The sequence below is a fragment of the Mesoplodon mirus genome (genome assembly GCF_964341445.2).
Source record: "Mesoplodon mirus genome assembly, chromosome: 3".
Lineage (NCBI taxonomy): Eukaryota > Metazoa > Chordata > Mammalia > Artiodactyla > Ziphiidae > Mesoplodon > Mesoplodon mirus.
This window is the reverse complement of record NC_138978.1, coordinates 19,905,041-19,927,386: the sequence shown is the minus strand read 5'-3', so window position 1 is coordinate 19,927,386 and position 22,346 is coordinate 19,905,041. Positions and strand designations below refer to the sequence as shown.

Below are 22,346 nucleotides of genomic sequence, written 5' to 3'. Positions count from 1 at the left end.
TGTGACTGTGGTCTTCAAACTTATTTGCTCCTGTAGTCCCTATAAGAATATTGAACAACTTTTGTATTTCATTGCACATTTTAAAATACAACATTTTTCATTGTAAATTTAAATAGCTTCAAATAATGTAACTTCTGACAAATTATAAATATTGAAACTTAAACTGCAGCATTACTGTTGTATCCAAATGAAATTACATAACATATAGATTCCATACATCCACGTCATCCTTTTCAGAGTTAAATGAACTGATCTTTTTTTATGACAGGATTTTTTTTTTTTAATGTTTCCTTTTTCTCCTATACTAGTGTTTCCATTACACTGACCCTATAGAATTTCATTCTAATGAAATATACTAAGGTTTCTGTAGCTGTAAAGCTCTAAATAGTTAGAGAGTACTTCTGGATTGAGTGTTTTTTTTTTTTTTAAATAAAACTGTATAATTGATCAAACCAATGTAAGTGTGTTAGAAGTTTTTAAAAATCGAACACAGCAGAATTCTACTGTAAACATATCTTTTGGTGAGATAAGACTTTTTGTCACAGGTAAGAGGTTATATCTTTCTTTTGTAAGGTGGGGAGACAGATGACTGAAAGGAGAGGTGGAAACCATCAGTGAAAGCTGAACAATTTTAGAAAAATACATTGTCAATTGAGGATCTGGTAATTGATTTCCTCAGAACTATCCATGACCTCCTACCCATTGGAAGGTTATCCTGGGATAATCAGACTCAATTTGAAGATCACCTTCATGTGATATATGTGCCATGTAAAACACTAATGTTTTCCACTTCTGAATTTATAGAGATTAGTGGCTAATCTTAGCATTTTATTTCATTTTTTCAGGAACATTCCATTTTATTTCTTTGCACAATTAAGCCTGGATTTATTTTTGTAATTTAAGATCAACAGTAAAATAAACTCATAATAGTTTGTGGTTTTTTTTTTTTTTCCTGGTTCAGGTTTGCCATTGTGAAAAATACTACTTTCTTTTCAGCTTTTAAAAATGGAATATGGCAGGCAATGCGGGTTAGTAACTTGTTTAAACATTAAAACATTTGTCCAGCTTGCTAAATTTGTATTGCCTTTTAATGTATCTTGAGTTTGTATTTTAGGAATTGTTTTCTATGACCCTCCCCCTTCCCCTCCCCTGCAAAAGAATGAATAAACTCTAGGCATTCTAATTTAGTCATCTTTTGATTTCTCTTACCTCAGCAGAACCTTCTAAATCTCAGACACGTAAACCTAAGTGTGGCAAAGGAACTCACTGCTCTCGAAATGCATACATGTTGGTTTATAGACTACAAGCTCAAGAAAAACCCAACACGACTATTCAGGTACCAGGTGAGCAATTTTCCAGGATTACATAAGGCAGATATTTTAGAATACCATGCTCAAAGGTCAATGACGAGAACGGATTGCTTTTATCTATTATGGTAGGTTGGTTGCATATGTTAAATGGTGAAAGTGTATATAATCACAGATTTGCTTTAAAGTGGTGAGTTTTTATGATAAAGGAGGCTTTAACAGAACTATTCCACTGGCTGCCCCTGAAGAAAAGCAAAAGCAATTAAAAAAAATTCCTGTGGATTATAAAGATGAATTTAAAGAGCAATTTGGTTCTGTTTTGTTCAGTTTGTAAAGCAGTTTTGGGTTTTAGCCAGTTATAAATTTTCTAGATTTAATATAAAAAAGGAAGAGCTGCTGCTTGGCTGAAGGCAGTCATCAGTTGTCATTTTACCTAATACTGTGTTGTGCTCTGTCTGTGGCACCATCTGTTTTGAATGGTGTGTCTGACCCATTTGATGCTTCTAGTTGGCTGATGATGTCATGGAGAATCGGGTAGGGGAACCCCCTGGTATTATTCCAGGGGCTGTCTTCAGTTTTACTTCTGCCTGCAGGTTGTAGGGAGACCGGATGTTGCCCCCAAAATCTTAGCCAGTATTTGTTGTAATTTAAAAATCAGCATGGTTCTTTGTCTTTGAAAAACAGGATAAAGGTTTTTGTGTCTTTCTGTTCTGAATAGCCTTTCTTCAAGAGCTGGTAGATCGAGATAATTCCAAATTTGAGGAGTGGTGTATTGAAATGGCCGAGATGCGTAAGCAAAGTGTGGATAAAGGAAAAGCAAAGCATGAAGAAGTTAAGGAGCTGTACCAAAGGTTACCTGCTGGAGCTGGTCTGTAAGATATTCTGGGACAGCACTGTTGCCATTAAGTGCCTTGTTTCTTTTATGTTCACAAATGTGTATGAACAAACTTTCCCCTGCCCTTTCTTATTTATAACCCATTAATGCCAGCTTATGCGCTATACAATTACTATGTAAACCGACAGTAACTTAATGTGTAGCATTCCGTATAATTTTCATTATCATGTACTTTTAAAAATGGGAAGCTCTTAATAAATTATGAGGTTTAGGTCAGCACTCTGCATATATAACTCTTGTAGATATTTCTAATTTGTGAGACATTAACTTGTTTTTAAAAGAAAAATCTGATTGGGCTACTATGGAAGCAACTCGCCTAGTCTATTTCTTTGTGTACTTTGTGCCCTAACAGTATTAACAGGCATTCTTTTATATGAGTACTATTTTTATGATACTGTTAGATTATTTTGAAATTTAGTATCAAATATTCTAAGAATAGGAAAGCTTTCTGCTGACCCCTAATTTCTTAAGAATTATCCCACACAGTCCAGCTCATTCCTTTACTGTGTATGTTTATTCAAGTTTATCTAATGCCTCAAAAAGGAAACCTCAACTCCTTAAGGCTGATATGCCATTTATAATAATGTTTTCTGTCATTTCATAGGCAATTCCCGATACCCAACTCCTACTTTAAAAAGAGGCAGTTTTACTAATTTTAGAAAATAAATACTCAAGCATAATTGTACTTGTGGTTTTGTCTTTTTGATATCTCAATTTTCCATTACTGGTATTACTTTAAGCAAAAGATGAATATAAATTGCTACATCTGTAAGAATATCTCTCAAAAGTTCTGTCTAAACTATACCTTAATTTGATTCTGACCTTTCTTTGTAACCTGTTACTCTGTTTCAAGGGTTGGGATTATCCTAAAGAATTAGACTGACCTCAGTTTTATTGGAAACAATTTGGAAATGAACATGTAATTCAAATCTCTAAATTTATTCAAAGGAGTTGGTACCTAGAAATTTGTTTTCTGAACCTTATTCATGGTTTCCTGTATTCACTGGACAAAAGAAAGCAACTTACTGGGTCTATAAACTAAAATGCTGTTTTGAATCACTCTTTAAAACTGCATGGTCCAAAGATGTTACGTGTCAAGTTTACACTGTGCCCTCTTGCCTGTTTTCATTCCGTCTATAAGAACCAGTGCTTGTGTTCTTCGAATATGTATATATGTTATCAATACTCTTACCAATTATGAGCTTTATAATTTTTTCCCATTTATAGTAACCTTATATGATAGTAAGTCCATGGTTTCCTAAAATATTGTCAGATCTCAAAGCTAATGACCATGGTTTTGTGCTGCCAATCAAAGTCTTGTTATGTTTTTTCTAAATCTTATCTTTGTGAACATATTAAAAGAAGGGTCATTTATCCTAAAATATAAACCTCACTGGGAACCTGAACCCTTTTGGCCCTTTTTATTTAAGTTGAAATAAATTATCTCTAAATAATCCTAAATTATCTTTAGGTAAGTTGTTTCAAATATTTTTGATGCCATGATCTTTCTAGACTTTATAACTTTCCAAAACAAATTCCTATTCAAAATCCAGGCATTTAAAACTATATATAAATAAGTTTGAACCATAGTATACGTTTCCCTTTGGTAAATATTTTAACATTTGCTTTCCCGCTTCGTCAGATGCTGAGATTTTTATACAGTTTGTTATCCCAACTTAATAGAGTTCTTACTCCTGTTTGTTAGTTGATTATCCATGCCTTTGGCATCACAATAATGGAGAACATCTGTGAGAACCTGCCAGGCGTCTCTCTCTCTCTAGTGCAGAAACATCTGTAGTGTAAAAACCTTCCACAAGCAGAATCTACTTTAATTATTGAGACTTGTGCTAGACCCCAATTGTTAGGGAAGCCCTTGCTAGAAATTGCTACAGCTCTTTCAAGATTTTTCTAATCTTCATATCTTACATCAATAGCCTTGAGATTACTAAAAGTTTTAACCTATGGGACTCTCCTTGGGAAAAGATTAGATATGCTAAGACTTGTATTTTGCTCTCTGGGATAGGGATCATTCCATACCATTATACATTGTAAAATGCCACAACCATGTTAACCTGTGCTGAATCTTAAGGTCTCCACATTTATATATTGTGTGAATATATGATTAACTTTTCTGTATCTCTTTTCTTCCATAAAAGCTCAAAATGCTTCACATATCTTATCTTTTACATTCAACAGCATCCCTGTGAGGTAGGTAGAAGGCAGGTATTATTACCTTCATTTTACAAATAAAAGATCTGAAGCATAGAGAGTTCAAGTGACTTGCTCAAGTTCAGTTTCTTGGTGGCAGAACTTGGTCTCAACTTGTAGTCACGAGCTCTTCCTCTGCAGCTGCATCAGAGCTGACCAATCAGTTAGGAGTCTTTCAGTTTATGATGTACAGTTTTAGCAAAATAAGGGATCCAACGGTTCTGGATTTTGTTTTTGTAAAAATTGAAATGTCTTATGCCAAACTTAAAATGGAAGTTAGTTTTTAGACTTGTAAATCTCAGGGAAGTGTAAAATTGGTCAAAATGGGCTTTGAGTTGAATTGTCTATCCCTCAGATCTCATCAGAAGTAGTATCATAATACAGATATATAAATTCAACCTCTGTATGTTTTCTTCTATGTTTTATGCTGGGACTCACTGGAGATCTTTGTAAGTAATCAAAGCTGGCCCTTTATCTTTAATTTTGGCTTTTACGGAACTCTGGGGCTCTGTTTTCCCAAATTAAAACACATTCTGAGGTGTTTGGTTGTATCTTAATTTTTGCAACTTCAGAATTGATATATTCGATTCTAGTGCACTTCATCCTAGAAGTTGCTTAAAATAGCTTAATTTCTTGAAATACATAATAATGTAATGAATTGATTGTGATATGGATTTGGATGGGGAAATCAACTACCTTTTAATCAACATCAGTATCATCTTGGGTGAAGAAAAATTCAGTGGTTTAAATGGCCTTGTGAAAGTGCGGTTATAGCTGATGAGGTTAATTTTTAACTTAGAACCTAGTCAGACTCCTCATTTTAACTTTCAGTTGTATTATCACACATCGATGACAAGTGTTTATGAAAATCGTTATGGGGGTGAGGTTATGTGATTTGCGAGCTGGCCTGGAGTGTGGCTTGTAGTCACCAAGTGTCCTGATCAGAGCTCTGCTGTGCTATCAAGCAAGACACTTCTCTCTGTGGAAACCTCTTTTGTAGAATGTGGTTAATAATACCAGCCGATCTTATAGGGCACCGTGCAGACTCGTCCCTCCCGTGCACAGCTCCTTGAATTCAGATGAGTGCTAGTTAAACAGAGCTTTGTGCTGTACTCATGTAATGTCTTCCCTGAACAATGATTCTTCTGATTCTGCTAACTTTGGAAAGAATTTGCATTGTCTTGAGGAAAATGAATGTATCACTTAGTCAAAAAGCTGTAAAAATACATAGGCTCTTTCCCTTGCTTTCTTCCTCAGAGCCCTATGAATTTGTCTCTCTTGAGTGGCTGCAGAAGTGGTTGGATGAATCGACACCCACCAAGCCTATTGATAATCACGCTTGCCTGTGTTCCCACGACAAGCTTCATCCGGATAAAATATCGATTATGAAGAGAATATCTGAATATGCAGCTGACATTTTCTATAGTAGATATGGAGGAGGACCAAGACTAACTGGTAATTCAAGATGTCTTATCTGCTTAAAAAAGAGTAATGCAATAAGTCTGCATTATATGATCTTTATGGTCATTTGACCCAGACTGTGCTTAGACCTCATATTCCTTGCACTGTGCAAAAATGATTTGCTAAATCAAGTATAAGTTAAGCAGCATCATACGTGGTATATTTATAATGTTAGAAAAGAAACTGCTTATTGAGTTTTGTTGTGTGTTTTTTCTCATAAGACAGATAAAATAGGATACATTTGAGAAAGCCATCTAGTAGTGTTTTGTTTTTGTACAATACTCTTCAGAGTATTGGTCTGGTTGATACCCACACGAAGGTCTTTAACAATTAACATTACATTTATAGTTGTCAGATATATTGATTACCCTCCCCTCCTTTACAGCCTCCATCATTTGATGGTGCTCTTGCAAAATTTGCATCTAAATCTTGTAAAATGTACTTTCTGGCATAGGTAGTTATAGCATATTATAACATTTTGTATCCTATAGTTCTTTCTTTATGCAGGATAACACTATTGCTGTCTTGATATTTATGTTGCCAAAATAACTTAGGACGTATACCAATTTGCTATATTGTCAAAATTTGTGACTTTGGGTTAAAATTCTTCATTGTTTTATGAAGTGCTGAAAACATTTTCTTAACAGGAAATCTGTATGTGAATATACTCTTCCCTTTCGTTTTCTCTGTCTCAGTGAAAGCCCTGTGTAAGGAATGTGTAGTAGAACGTTGTCGTGTGTTGCGTCTGAAGAACCAACTAAATGAAGATTATAAAACTGTAAATAATCTGCTCAAAGCAACAGTAAAGGGGTATGTTCACAGTGTATATTGTTTGATAAGCTAAAAAAACAAGTAGCTTATTATTTGTGGATAATAGGGACTTGGGATCTTTGGAAGAAAGAAGGGAGATGAGTGGTTGGCCACAGCAGAGTAAGTTTTGTGGTGATTGCTGCTGTGGCAAAGATAAAGAGAGCTGAGGCACAGCTCCTGTGGCTAAATGCCATCCATTAGAAAGGTGGAAGCAGAGGTGTGCATCTGAGGCCTAAACAAGGTAAGGCAAGGTGCTCACCTGTGTTCTGACATGGAATTGTGGAATACTTATGTTGGAAAACCATTCTAGCAGGCCTGGGGTGTCCCCTTTAGAGAGGCTGAAGTCAGTTTGTTAACCAAGGGTACCCAGTGGTGCATCCTTGTCAGGAACATCCAGGCTTCTTGGAGTTTGTTGAGCCACCCTCTGTAGAGCACCTCTGGACTCAGGTGGCATTTATGATGTTTGGGTTTAATTTAAGTTGTATATTTCCCAAAGAAATATCAGTCTAGTTCACTGTTTTGGGTCATTCCACAAACAGCCTACTGAGTCCTCTAAATGTGTTTGTGTACATATATGTGAGTGCCTATATGTACATTTGAAGGGTCAGCTATATGCAGTTTTGAGTAGTAATCAAGTGAAGGAAAGTGGCCAGTTGTTTGGTGTGATTGGCATAAATTTAAATGAGGGTTAGGAGGAGCAGGCTAAGATTGAGGATGGAAGCAAAGTATTTTCTATACGTGCAATTTAATAGTGAGGAGTAAAAATGGCCCAAATCAGGAAATAGGTTTAAAAAAATTGTATGCACAGCAGCAAATACTGAACATTTTATTTAATTCAGTTTAGTTGTGGCCTTTACAAGGAAAGAAGGGAGAAGGACATTAGGAAATGTTACTTGCATGATTTTACATTCTCTCTCTTTTCCACAGCAGTGATGGATTTTGGGTAGGGAAATCCTCCTTACGCAGTTGGCGTCAGCTAGCTCTTGAACAGCTGGATGAGCAAGATGGTGATGCAGACCAAAGCAGTGGGAAAATGAATGGCAACACCTTGAATAAAGGTAATATTTAAAACCTGTATGTAGATGGTTGTGAATCATACCACAAAATTGTAAGCATTTGTTTGTAGTAAAATTGTTTTGATTCCCATCCACGTAATTTCTAAGACAATTTTTTGAAGCCTAAAGCTCTCAAAAATGTCTCAGAACAAATAAAAAGACTTACAAGCTATTGAAAGTGAGCATGGGCTCAACACCTCACGAGAGGCATTCCTTATGACCTGCTTTGGGCTTAGGGTCTCTCTAGTTAATCCCAAGCAAAATTACTTTTAATTTTGCTCCAGCTAAAATTTTTAAGAAAGGCAGGTGTGCTGCAAATTGCATAGTATGTTGTTAGCTCAGTACATTTTGGTTATAGATTATTAGCCACGCCAACAGGCTGACTTCGTCAAGTTAAATGTGCTTGAACTTCTGCATTTTTCATCCAGGAGAAAAAGCCGGTTTTGAATAGCTTTTTACTTATAAATTCTTCTGAGTTTTCTGAAGCGATGCTTTTAAATAGGAAATTATATTAATGTAAGTCAACCACTCAATTCAATTTTGTAATCAGTATTTTTATAAAATTATGGGAAATTAAAACATTAAAACCTTTTAGATTTAAGATAGAAATCAGTAGTTTGATCAGTTTACTAATTCAGATACAATTAATGATCCATAAGCAATTATTTCACTTAATATTATCTCCAAATATTAGTACTTATATACATATATTTTATTATTTTAATATTCTTAACCTTTTAATGAAATATTCTGTATTTTCTGCATTTGAACATTTGTATCATTTTATTTGGTGTGGATCTTCCCATATCACTGCTTTATTTTTGAGAATGTAAAAACACCAGAGCCACTAATAATTTTAAACTAATTTTTTTTAAACATTTTCAAATTTGAAGAGTGATTTTTTTCTTTTGGCTAAAGTATTTTGTTGTGCCGTGTACTTCATGAACTTAACATTTGTTTCAATTTTATTCTATCATTTAAAAAAGATATTTTAAATATAGCCAATATATTATAATAGCTATATATGGAATATAACCTTTACAAATTGTGAATCACTATGTTGTGTACCTGAAACTTATTTAATATTGTACATCAACCACCTCACTAAGAAAAAAGATTAAAAACATACTTTTAGTGTGACGTGACCCAGTATGTTAAATATTTTGTGCTCTTTTAAGCCTCTTTACATATCAGTGGCCCTTTTTTTTAAAAAACTGAAGTATAGTTGACTTACAATGTTGTGTTAATTACAGCAAAGTGACTAAGTTATACGTATATATATTCTCTTCCATTATGGTTTATCCCAGGATATTGACTATAGTTCCCTGTGCTCTGCAGCAGGACCGTGTTGTTTATCCGTTCTGTATATACCAGTTTGCATCTGCTCACCCCAAAGTCCCAGTGCATACTGCCACCACCACCCCAACCACCAGTTTGTTCTCTATGTCCCCGATTCTTTCTGTTTCATAGATAGGTGGATTTGTGTCATATTTTAGATTCCAGTGACCCTTCATTTTAAGGAAAGTTGGATGCCATAACAGAAAATGCTTTGATGTCCTATAGCTGAAAAATACTCTTCATGTCGCTTTCAGAGTAAAATGCTCCTCTTCTCCCCCTTCCTCCAAAGATTTTAAAAGCTTGAAGCAGAGTAGAAGTAACAAAGTAAAACCTGCAAGCCTTTCCACCAGGTATAATCACTGTAAATAGTGGCTTTTTATAATGGTGCTTGTTATTGGCGCAGTTGTGCATCATCCTTTACCAAAACAGTTTTTAAAAATTTAGCAGCTACATTTCATTGTATGAATATATATTTATTTAACCTATTTCAGTGTTTTACAATTAGCAGGTAAACACAGATGCAGTAAATGTGTCCTCGTACCTACTTCTTTGCCTAATTTTCACATTATGTGAGGGAGAGAGAGAGAGACACAGAGAAACAGGCAGGAGACAGAGTTATCTGGTCATGTCTTTCCTTTGCCCATTTCTCTGCTTAAGCTTCTTAATGATTAGTAAATATTCTTTATGTATACTAAGTGTATTAAAAGTCTGTTATGTGCTTAACCTGGAAAATCCATGAATAACTATTCTAATATCCCGCTACTTAGGACTTCTTTTATTTGATCCTGTTCACTGGTATACACAAGTACAAACTGGCAAGTGTCACAGTGTAGACAAGTAGGAAAAGCAGACGTTGAAAGAGAACTGTTAATAGGAAAAGGAAAGTTTTAATTATATATGTTTGACATGAAATCCTTATTTCATTAGCCTTCTAAAGTTTTCTGTTCTTCCCTAAAGAGTCGATGGGTGAAAGTGACATGACATGTAGATGATTATCCTGGTTTATGACACAGTATTCTGAATACCTTGACTAGAATTGATGGAAGGATATGTAAACTGTTCTTCAGTTTGAAAAAAATGCATATTTTCTTGCATAACGCCAATCTTTAAAAAGCAAAACTGCCATTCAGAAATTTTTCTTTCCTTTAAGGGAAAGAAGTGAAACACTTCTTAGCAGGACTGTGTCGAATCACTTGGGTCTAATTTTTAAAATGTTTTAAAGTTTTCTGTGTTTGAAATTGTGTAGAGTAGTATCTTTGCTACTTTGAAATTTAAATACAACAGTAGAAGAGTTATTATCTGTATTTCTTTTGATTAGATGAATCAAAGGAAGAAAGAAAAGAGGAGGAGGAAGAATTAAATTTTAATGAAGACATTCTTTGCCCACATGGTAAGCTAGATAATGTAAAACTTCTGTTGTTAGCCTTACTTTAGCATATCATATATATTTTGTTAGATATTTTACACTCAAGAGCTCAGGCCCTAATATGGCAGCCATGGTAGAGCAACTGGTTTTCTAAACTGTTCATGATCCTAATGTTTCTATTCTCTTGCCCTTTTCAGCTGTTAGCTTCTACTGCCTACTTTCAAGCCAATGCCTCTCACACGTTTCCCTCTCTCCTCGCAAAAAAAATTTAAAATAATAGAATTTCCCCATATTTTAGAGAAGAAACTTATTGTCACTTGTCACATTGAAGGGTTTTCTGAGCTTGAAGGAGAAGAATTTCAGTTATTTCCCATTTATGTGTTTGTGTCTTTGTCCAAATTTGAACACTTTGAAAACAGCATTTGTATATTCTTCTTCTTAGGGCTATTTCTGCTTTAGTTTCTTAGCTACTGTGTACTGTATATTCTTAATAATAATTTCCAAATCCTTATTAATCCTGAATATTTGTTTATGTATTTATTTGGTTTTAGTGAGTGCTCATTTGAAATAACTTTTTTTTGAGAGGGACTCCTGATATATGACACATGGTTTGCCATTCTGTCAGCCCTCTGAAAGCCAAAAAGGTGTCTACTTCTCAAAGTCTTCTACTGTATAAGTTCCCCACTCACTCTTTTTTTTTTCCCCCTAACTCCACCCTGATAAAAATTGGACCCAGAGAAGCTGAGATGTCAGTGATGAATCTGTTAACACGTTTGCATTTCTTGTTGTGTGCTAATGTATTGCTGATACTCAGAATTATTTTTTTTAATTGAAGTATAGTTAATTACTATGTTGCAGTAGTTTCATGTATACAGCAAATTGATTCAGTTATACATATATGTATTCTTTTTCAGATTCTTTTCCATTATAGGTTATTATAAGATTTTGAGTGTAGTTCCCTGTGCTATACAGTAGGTCCTTGTTTGTCTATTTTATATATAGTAGTGTATATCTGCTAATCCCAAACTCCTAATTTATTCCCCCTCCACCATCCCCTTTGGTAACTATAAGTTTGTTTTCTGTCTGTGAGTCTATTTCTGTTTTGTAAATAAGTTCATTTGTATAATTTTTTTTAAGATTCCATATATGAATGATATCACGATATTTGTCTCTCTGACTTCACTTAATATGATAATCTCTAGGTCTGTTCATGTTGCTGCACATGGCATTCTTTCATTCTATTTTATGGCTGAGCCTAATACTCAGACTTCTTGTTGGTCCCAATAAATTCCTTATTTTAGTTCTTACTTCACTGCCTCATTATGAACCCATACACGATGCCTCACCCTTTGCCTCATTCACACCAGTGCGGCGCGGCACGTGGGATCTTAGTTCCTCAACCAGGGATCAAACCTGCACCCCTTGCAGTGGAAGCACAGACTCTTAACCACTGGACCGCCAGGGAAGTCCCCACACCAGTGGGTTTTTGTGAAGGGTCCTTGGTGATGCTAGTGATAGTAGTTGTCACTTGAGTTGTATTTGTACAGCCTGTCTTTCTGGACACAGTCTCACTGCACTTCACTAGCTGAGTGGCATTCTCATTTACTGGCTACACAGCTAGGAAGTGGGGGTGAAGGGTCATCCTGGGATGTGGATTTTTTTTTTTAAACATTTGTAGCATAGATGTGCACATAGCATAAGTGCCTCCATTTTGAGATTTGAGGAATCTGTAGTAAAATACTAAGTTTTCATGCGGTGCTGCTTAGCAGAGTGAAACAATGCCAGAGCTCAGATTGTCTTCCTCCTTCGTTCACTGACATTTGGTCTCAGCCCACCTCTCTCATCTTGTCATTTTAGTTTTACAGTTTTGACTAGAAAGCATGGCAGAGCTGAAAGTGATTTCAGGACTTATGCTGCTCCCCTCAGCTTGTCAGAAATTGTATATGAGCTATTTTTTTTAGATCTTCTAGCTTGATCTGCAGCTCAGTGGCACTTTGTTGCTGTACCTTGTTATCTTGCATTTAAAAAGCATAGTTCTCGGGGCTTCCCTGGTGGCGCAGTGGTTGAGAGTCCGCCTGCCGACGCAGGGGACGCAGGTTCGTGCCCCGGTCCGGGAGGATCCCACGTGCCGCGGAGTGGCTGGGCCCGTGAGCCATGGCCTCTGAGCCTGCGCGTCCGGAGCCTGTGCTCCACAACGGGAGAGGCCACAACAGTGAGAGGCCCATGTACCGCAAAAAAAAAAAAAAAAAAAAGCATAGTTCTCAACTCCTGCTTTTGTGGATGTCACCTGTCAGTGTACCATGTCCACAGGTGCAGGATACGGGACTTCACTTAAAACCTACCCCACTCTTTAGGTTTATATTAAAACTTGTTCCTGAGATGTCGTGATGGTCGTCATAGCAAACAGATGATAGACGTTTATCATATGTTTACCTTGTGCCTAGTAGTTTTCTACATGTATAGATATTAACTCACTTAATCTATACAACAACCTGAAAGGTCAGTATTACTGGTGTACCGATTGTACTGATGAGTAAGTAAACGGAGGCACAGAGAGGTGAGAGTCGTTTGCTAAAGGGTACCACACTTAATGCATAGGTTTCCCCTAGTTGTATAATTGTCTGAAATTCTTTTTCTTTGAAAATTTGAAGGACTTACTGTATCTTTCAATGTACCATTTGTCCAAAGCCCTTCTTAGGCAGTTTTTGTCCCTTCCACTTTTGGTAGCTTGTTAAGATCTCCGTCCACAGCATCGTGACACCTCACCCTGTGCAGGTCCTAATTCATTTATTGCTCGGGGGGTTCTGTGGAAGCCGTGCACATGTGTGAGGGCAGGGGACTTCCAGCTTCCCTGTTTGGGTGTCCTGGCTGGGCCGTTTCACTGGAGAATCCTCACTTAGATTATCCCTTCTTGGACTGCTCAGATTTCTCCATAAGGATCTTTGATTCTCCTGCCTGGAAAATGCAGAGCTGGCTGTCACTTCCAGGGCTGTAGAGAGGAGGCTTGGGAGTCTCTGCATTCTGTATGGAAACATTCACTTATCTGCATCTCAGCGCACTACCTCTCATCTCGGCTTTGTGTCCCCCAGTGCAGAGGCCTTAGGTTTTATATCATCAGAGAAGCTTGTGTTGTCTTTTGTGGATAGCGGGGGCAGGTATCTGTAGGGTGTATAGAAGGGCAACTCAGAATTTTAACTGCCTCTTAGATAGTCTTTTAGTCTGTTCTCTTCTGGGTACCCCTAATTCCTGGATTTGTGGGACCAGTTCTGTAGTGTAGTAAATTGGGTTACTTCTTTTGTCAGTTTAGAATTCATTTTTATTGTCTTATCCATCCAACTTTAAGCTTCTAAAATATTTGTTTCTGTTGTCCCATCTGTTTTCTTTTATCCATCATTATGATTTTGTATCTTTAAAAAAGGTCCCCTTACTGTGGTTTAATGGTGTTTCAGGAGGAACTGGAAGTAAATGCAGTTTTAAAACATTTTTATCTGGAAGTCCGTGTTTGCATTTTTATATTCTAAAGCCTGTGTATATTTATCATGGATTTTGTGTGAATTAATAATGGATTATATATTCCATTATATGATTTGCTACTATCATAGAGTTTAGCATGTACTGCAGATATTCCTTATCCATCAGGCTTTCTTATCCATTTCATTGTATATTCATTTAATGGTTAACCTTCCTTAACTTACCTTGTTTATTATACCTGTTTACTAAGCAGCTGAGCAGTTTTTTAATTTATTGTTTTACAAGTTCTTTGGATATTCTGTGCCCCCAAAGTATTAGAGTTTGAACTAGATTTTGTCGGGGAGGGGATTTATCCAGAGTCTAAACTCATTGTTAACTAGATTTCTATTTTTACCAGAAGAATCTTTGGGGATTAGGTTATCGAATTATGTTTGGTGAATTCAATCTCTCATGAGTAGTTTGTTCTTGTATTGGGAGATGTTGCTTACAAAATGAATTTAGTTTATTGGCTTTCTCTTAAGATTTAAGAAGCAATGTTATATATTGCAGGATACAAGTCTAATTTCTAAAAATTCATATGTCACAAGTAAAAGTTCATTGTTGTGAGGTCGAACTATTCAGATGCATTAAATCATAGTAGTTATTAAAATGATGTGAAACTAAATTTAGAAACATGACGAGGGGTCGAGTGGAGGACTTTCTGTTTAATACTGAGCGCAGTGTTGAATTTCTGACTGCAGTGAAGTGACATTAAAATACATTGCTGATTTCAGAAATAAACTTGTGTTCTTTTCTAATTACCTGAGTAATGCACATCTTACAGTCACAAAGTAAAAGCACCCTTACCTCAAAACAAGAGGCAGTGTATCCAGAGAGTCTGTGGAATCCTGTTTAAAATATGTGTTTGTGTATTTGCATTATTGTTTCCTATATTCTCCCTTTCTGAACCAGATGGGGTTATACCATATGTATACAGAGGAACGGTCCCTTAAAAAAAAAAAAAAAAAAAAGAGGAAACCACTTAAAAAGTATAATTGCCCTGGAGGTCTTTTTTTTTTTTTTTTTGGCTGTGTTGGGTCTTCGTTGCTGCTCGCAGGCTTTCTCTAGTTGTGGCGAGTGGGAGCCACTCTTCGATGAGGTGCACAGGCTTCTCATTGCGGTGGCTTCTCTTGTTGCGGAGCAAGGGCTTGTGGCACGTGGGCTCTAGAGCACAGGCTCAGTAGTTGTGGTGCACGGAGTTAGTTGCTCCGCGGCATGTGGGATCTTCCTGGACCAGGGCTCGAGCCCGAGTCCCCTGCATTGGCAGGCGGATTCTTAACCACTGCACCACCAGGGAAGCCCCAGGATAGCATTTTAAAGTAAGTTTTCATAACCTCAGAGGAAATTTGTTAACAGCCTACTCAGAAATAAAGTCAATTTTTACATTGTGATCTATTTTCTCTGGTAATAAGTATATTAAAGCAAAGTAATCATTTCTTAGGATTAGTCAAAGCTCAATAAGAGGTGACGGATGGAAGTTAAGAAGATGCATTTTGAGGCATTAGAAATTATGGGGTTTAGATGAGAGAGATCTGGTTTCATATCCTAGCTCCATTATCCACCAATTGTGGTGACCCTGGGTGTATTAATTTCTCTGATTCTTGGTTTATTTATTGTTATAAAACACATAAAGCAAAGAATCATGATACTGCATTTAGAAAGCCCCTGGCTTTTTTACTCATATAAACATGTAAGTATCTTGCCAATGGGGGTAGAAACACATTTTCCTTTGGAAACTTAAAGATGGTTTTCTGGGTAAAGAACCATATAGGTACTATATGCAGTTCACTAATTATCTTTGGGAACAGCTGAAGCAATAGAAACTGGAACCACAAACACAGTGAGGGGTTGAGTGAGGAGAAAGGGCCTGAAATGCCAGAAGTATCAGTCAACCGAGGAGGGGCTGCTGAGATTGAGGGTCACTGCCATCTGGGTGTTCCTGTGATCTTCGGAGGAAATGAAGGCTGGTGGTGACTAGCACTCTGCTTATTCTCTTCTAGGATTTTTAAAGATCCACGGGGTTCAGGGTGTTTGCAGTAGTAATAGCAAACCAACTGGGTCAATTGACTGGAGATGGTTTTATGATTGAACAGTAGATTGCTTTACTATTTAAGCGTGAGTCTCACACAACTTTGAAAATAGCATTTCAATTCGGGATGAATTTAGTAAAGTAATAAGGTAAAACGGAGAAAATACGTTCTGCAGGAAATTGTGGCATTTGAATGTGGGCGGAGATGAAATACAGACAAAATACTGTTAAACAACCTCTGGGGTGGCACAGGGACACCAGGATCCCTGGAAGCCCTTTTAGTGCTTCCTTCACTGGTAGGAAGAAAGACCTAGATTAAGGACAAAGGAATGGTTGGCTTCTTTAGAATTAGGTGAAATTAAAAATTTAGAGACTTTGAAACTAAGGAAAGAGAGAGAGAATTACAGTACTTTAGAACAGAAGGAAAAGAGGCCCTACAAATTTGTCTTAAGTTTAAGAAATATAAAATAGATTTTTGGAGGGTATATATTGATTTTTTTTTTAACCTTTTCTCTCTACTCCGGCCCCCCCCCCACCCCTTTTTGACTTAGGGGAGTTATGCATATCTGAAAATGAAAGAAGGCTTGTTTCTAAAGAGGCTTGGAGCAAACTGCAGCAATACTTCCCAAAGGCTCCCGAGTTTCCAAGTTACAAAGAATGCTGTTCACAGTGCAAGGTGCTGCACGCTGTCCTGACATCTGTGGAAATTATAATGCCACCTCCCTGGATTGACTTCCCAGGAGAATTGACATTGCACTCTTGGTAGGGGTTAGGGAGGAGGCAGGTCCTGTGCTGTCAGCAGGAGATGGTTGATTGCTTCCTGCTTCATTCTCTTTCAGATTTTAGAAAGAGAAGGAGAAGAAAATGAAGCCTTGCATAAGATGATTGCAAATGAGCAAAAGACTTCTCTTCCCAATTTGTTCCAGGACAAAAGCAGACCGTGTCTCAGTAACTGGCCAGAGGTATAATGATTCCCACAAAGGATAGAACTCATCTCACCTTTGTAAGACCCTTGCCAAATTCCTGATGAACAGTGGTTTCAGAACAGCTGAGAGCTTCTCTAATTCTCATTTGTATAGTTTTCTTATCCGGGGGATTTTACTCTTACTTCTGGTTGTTTGGTAGAGGGCTGTATTTCCATATTATTTATGAAGCTTGAAAGAGGAAAACCACAGTATATGGAGACATTTTCCCTGTAGGATTTAGGTTAAGAATGCAGTGAATTAATGGATACTTTTATCTGATTTTTCTGTTCTAGGACACGGATGTCCTCTACATTGTGTCACAGTTCTTTGTAGAAGAATGGCGAAAATTTGTTAGGTATATACCCCAAATTTTCTATTTCCTTTTTTATTGTTGATTTTATTATTTTTAAGAATTCATGGATCCTGATCGTAGTAGCTTACTTTTACTAGCATATACTGAAAGTTTTATTTTCTAATAATTTAAATGAATAATCCTGAGAAACACATTAATTACTATCATTAAAATATATCTCTAATTTAAAAATAATCATCTTAAAACAATCTTCTCTTTAGTCATGCAATAGTGAAGTATATTGATCCTCCTTGTTTCATTTGAGTAGAAAACCTACAAGGTGTAGTCCTGTGTCATCAGTTGGAAACAGTGCTCTTCTGTGTCCTCACGGGGGACTCATGTTTACATTTGCTTCCATGACCAAAGAAGATTCTAAACTGTGAGTTTCTTCTCTTCATGTGATTTTTTTTTTCTAGTGATTAATAGAACGTGTTTAGGAAATTTCTCATCTGACATAGAGTCTGTTTTAAGAATCTGTTTGAATTGTGGGGTTATTTCCTCTGGTATTCTCTGCTAGGTGGAACACTTGCCTTTTTTTTTTTAAAAAAAAAAAAAAAAAGACTGCTTCTCCATAAAAATCAAGAGGCTGCCTGAGGCTACCTTGCTCTTGTTTCTCCCTTCTCCTTCCTGGAGCCCTCCTTTCTCCTTCCAAGCTGCTGGTACCCAAGACAGTGTCTCTAGGTTACATCATATAGTATTTATCCCTCTGTAGCTGAGTTCTTTACTCAACTTCGGTTTTTGAGGTTTAGCCATGTTGATCCATGTATTGATAACTTCAGTCCATTTTGTTTTACTGCTGTTGTAACATTTTTTTGTATGAAAAAACTACTATTCCTTGTTGATGTATCTTTTCCTTCTTAATTTATTTGTATTAAATATTGGTTTTGATAATTTTGGTTTAGAGATGGACTACGTCCTTGTGTCTTAAAGCATGTTGTGTTTTTTTGCACAGTATAGCTCTCATATGGCCCAGTGAGTGGCAAATGATACAAAAGCTCTTTGTCGTGGATCATGTAATTAAAATCATGAGAACTGAAGGAGGAGATGCAAACCCTTCAGAAACACAGTATATTTCTGAGCCTAGTAAGTTTTCATATCGCTCTTGGTTTATGTAGTTAAAAGTTGGCATTGTAAGGGGGAAGGAAGGAGTATGTCAGTATTGTATTTTCTACTTAAAGATCATGTGGTGTTCCAAACTATATTCCGCAGATGGGAAGTATCATATAATTACCTCATTATTTGTATGTTTGTCAACAGTAAATGGATTTCCTTATTTGCATACAATAGAATACAACGGTTAACAGAAAATATGAGTAATGTTTTGATGAATACACTCTGGTAACTTTGATATGTTCTTTTAGATCTTTCATCTTTTGACAGTAATTCCTCAACCACTGCTTTTTTTTTTTTTTTTTAAAGAACTCTGTCCAGAATGTAGAGAAGGGTTATTGTGTCAACAGCAGAGGGACCTGCGTGAATACACTCAAGCCACCATCTACGTCCATAAAGTCGTGGATAATAAGAAGGTACCAGTCCCTCTTGTGGCCATGCCTAGTAATGATCAAGCTTGCCTTTTGACTTGCTGTTGGATTTTCACTGAGGATGGCCTAGGGTTGCCTTATTTTTTTTTTTGGTGGGGGGCATGGTGCAGGCGGAGCCATTGGACTAGAATTGAAAAGGAATAGTTATGTGATTTATGTGGATCTAGTCAGTTATTAATCGAAACACAAATATTGGTTGAGTGTCAGCTGTGTGCTAGGAATGGTCTTGGTGCTGGGGATACAGGTGGTGCAGAAGACAGAGAAGTTACCTACCGTCAAGAATATTTGTACCTAGTGAGGTAGATCAAGAATAAGCCCATAAATTCATAAGATAATTTCAGACAAGAACAAGTATTTTGAAGGAAATCTAGCAAAGTAAAGCGAGAGACGGGTAGAGGCAGAGGTGCATTGTTAGATAGGGCATGGGTATGAAAGGTGCGTCAGAGGAGGAGTTCTTTTACCTGAGCATTAACTGTCAGAGAGTCAGCCTGTGACGTGTAGTGCAGGCAAAACCATAAGCCTAATGTGCTGAAGCAACAGAGTAAGTTGTATCTAGAGCAGCACTGCCCAGTGGAACTTTCTGCAGTGATGGAGATGTTCTGTATCTACACCGTAGCCATTAGTTGCATTTGACTGTGGAGCACTTGAAATGTGTCTAGGGTGACTTGAGGAACTGAGTTTTTAATTCATTTTAATTTAAATAGCCATGTGTCACCTCTGGCTACCATAGTGGACAGCGCTGGTCTAGAGAGAAGTTTCTTCCAAGGAGGGAAAGCGATAGGTGATGAGGGATCAAATTTTATCAGCCTTTATACATCATACCGAGGATCTGGGACCTTCTTCTAAGCGTAGATGTAAGCCACTGGAGTTTCAAGAGAGGTCATGGTGTGATCTCATTTACGCTTTCCAAAAGTCACCCTGGCCATTGTGTTTGCAGTTGGTAAGGGCATAACGGGAAGAAGGACAGCCAGTTTAGAGCCTCTTGCATTTTTTTTTTATCCAAAGGGTAGGTGAAGTAGACAGATTTGGGTATAATTTGGGAGCAGGGGTGTTGCTGTGGATTGTTTTTGGAGCATTTTCACTATATTAGGAATGGCTCTTAGGTAGATCCTGACCCACATCTCTGGACATCTCATTAATTTGATTCCAAGGTTTTGGGAACTAAAGACAAAATAGAATGTGTTTTATTTGATGACAGTTACCAAACACATAATTTTAGAAGGGTAACTTACAAGTTAATGCTCTAATGGTCTAGGGTTTTGCTTCACAAGTTGAATTAAGGCCTCATTTCCTGATTTGCTGAGAAAATGAAGTTAAGTAAAAATGTCTCAATTTTTCCCCTGGAATTTTCTTATATCTTTTGTACCTATTAGTGCATGTATATATTGGTATCTAGTACAAAATAGTTTCCAATTTAGGTAATGTTTTATTATTATTATTTTTTAGTTTGATAGCAGTAATTCATCCATCCTTCATTTTCTCAGTCTCAAGAAGCATTGGGACTCCTGTCTGAACTTGAAAAGGCTTGACGATCAGTGTACTAAGGAAAATGTAGAGCAACTTTGAACTTCTACAAAATAACATCATTGTAAAATCTGATAACTGTTTTGCAGAGACTGCTTACATTTATGGCAAACACATTAAATACAAGAATAAATCATAGGATAAGAACTAACATGTTAAAAGAGCACAGAAAAGAGAGAGAGCCCTTGAGTCTTGATCCTCTATCTGGTCTACTACCCCACCATTGAAAAAGGTGTGCCTCCTCTTGATAAAGGTGGCCAGTCAAAGCCCCACAGCCGGGCTTCCCTGATGGCACAGTGGTTAAGAATCTGACTGCCAGTGCAGGGGACACGGGTTTGAGCCCTGGTCTAGGAAGGTCCCACATGCTACAGAGCAACTAAGCCCATGTGCCACAACTACTGAGCCTGTGCTCCAGAGCACGCGAGCCACAACTCCTGAGCCTGCGTGCCACAACTCCTGAAGCCCACGCGCCTAGAGCCTGTTCTCTACAACAAAGAGAAGCCACCACAATGAGAAGCCCGCGCACTGCAACAAAGAGTAGCCCCCGTTTGCCACAACTAGAGAAAGCCCGCATGCAGGAACGAAGACCCAGCGCAACCAAAGATAGATAAATAAATGTATTTAAAATAAAAAAAGCCCCACAGCCTCCATAGCTCGCCTTCCTAGGGTCTGACCTACTTTTCTGTCTTTTCCTGGCACATTCAGGTGATGAAGGATTCAGCTCCAGAGCTAAATGTGAGTAGTTCTGAAACAGAGGAGGATAAGGAAGAAGCTAAACCGGATGGAGAAAAAGATCCAGATTTTAATCAAGTATGTGTTGAAGCTGCTCTTCATTGTTACACCTTTTGCTTTTCTGAGAGCAGTCACTCTAAGCTCTTGGACATCTCTGCGTAGCCTGTGTAGGATGTTGGTTCTCAGGACCCCTTTTTTCCCGCTTTCCTGCATTGGGTAGCATGCTGTGGCTGTCCTGATTTCTCATGAAAAGCCATGGGCTACATTACTCTAGAATTAATATGTGCTATTAAGCAAGAAAGGCTAAAATATACTGAAATGATTCAGTTTTTACCTGGAAAGAAAACTTAAACTAACCCGTATCTTGGTTTGTTGCTTAATCATGGAATCTTTATGTATGAAAAAATTATTAAACTCAGATTCCCTGACTACAAGGAAAACACACAGTAGCCTTTATAATATTAGAGTTTATAGACGAGACTTTCGGGTCTCTTACGTGTTAGGCAAATGACTAGAACCAGCATTAGTCTTTCATTTTTCTTCTATTAAAATTACCTATTTTCTGTGTACTATGTTATGGTATTTCTACCCCCTCTTACTTGGTTGCTTGATTATATTCTGCATGTTCACAGTGATATTGGAGGAAAATGTCAAGAACAGGAAATAATGTGGGAATATGTTTGGTTGATATATGATGTAGATAAGTTTAGCTTCTCAAAAAGTCAGGCCATTATGCACCAGGATATTCTAGATTTACCTTAAATTCATGGAATTTCTACTCTAATTAGAGTTTTGCTTTAATTAACTAATTAGAGATATTTGTGTTCTTTCTTTACTGCTAAAAAATAGTGTAGTCGGATTATGGTTAGCATCCTCCCTGAAGGAATAAAAGTGATAAAATGGCCATCTGTTGTATCTGATACAGAGCAGAGATTATCTGGGTTTCTTGGCCTCTCTGTGTATATATACTGATACTGTTATTCCATTTTCAACTGTAATTAAGAAAGTCTGAAAAGCACTCTTGACTTGAATCTTGGTCTCCCTGAGGTAAATGTTACTTGTAGCTTCCCAGCTGGCATAAAGAGATATGTCAGCATTTGTTGACTTTAAAACACCTGTGGAAGCACAAAGTGAGGCACTGCTGACGGTGATCAGCCACTCCTACCAAATTTGTGTTGCAATCCCTCAGCATTGGAGGGCCCCCTTGTCCCAGTGCTAACCAAATCCATACATTTTATAGGGATGTAGGTTTT

General features: G+C 37.2%; 1 protein-coding gene across 7 annotated transcripts in view; it reads left to right on the top strand.

Moving 5' to 3' along the window:
* Positions 1-22,346, top strand: part of USP48 (ubiquitin specific peptidase 48) — a gene marked incomplete at its 3' end in the record, with an annotated part of 67,457 nt that overhangs the window by 33,322 nt on the left and 11,789 nt on the right. For 4 of the 7 annotated variants that reach the window (XM_082611885.1, XM_082611886.1, XM_082611881.1 and 1 more), the window contains 13 exons: positions 1,215-1,343; positions 2,026-2,175; positions 5,668-5,865; positions 6,567-6,681; positions 7,609-7,739; positions 10,393-10,464; positions 16,531-16,655; positions 16,819-16,941; positions 17,238-17,299; positions 17,565-17,675; positions 18,249-18,379; positions 18,716-18,822; positions 21,067-21,171. In XM_082611885.1, the coding sequence (XP_082468011.1) occupies positions 1,215-1,343; positions 2,026-2,175; positions 5,668-5,865; positions 6,567-6,681; positions 7,609-7,739; positions 10,393-10,464; positions 16,531-16,655; positions 16,819-16,941; positions 17,238-17,299; positions 17,565-17,675; positions 18,249-18,379; positions 18,716-18,822; positions 21,067-21,171 (1,559 nt within the window). The remainder of the gene's footprint in view (positions 1-1,214; positions 1,344-2,025; positions 2,176-5,667; positions 5,866-6,566; positions 6,682-7,608; positions 7,740-10,392; positions 10,465-16,530; positions 16,656-16,818; positions 16,942-17,237; positions 17,300-17,564; positions 17,676-18,248; positions 18,380-18,715; positions 18,823-21,066; positions 21,172-22,346) is intronic. The other 3 variants (XM_082611884.1, XM_082611883.1, XM_082611882.1) reach the window with 3 other exon arrangements.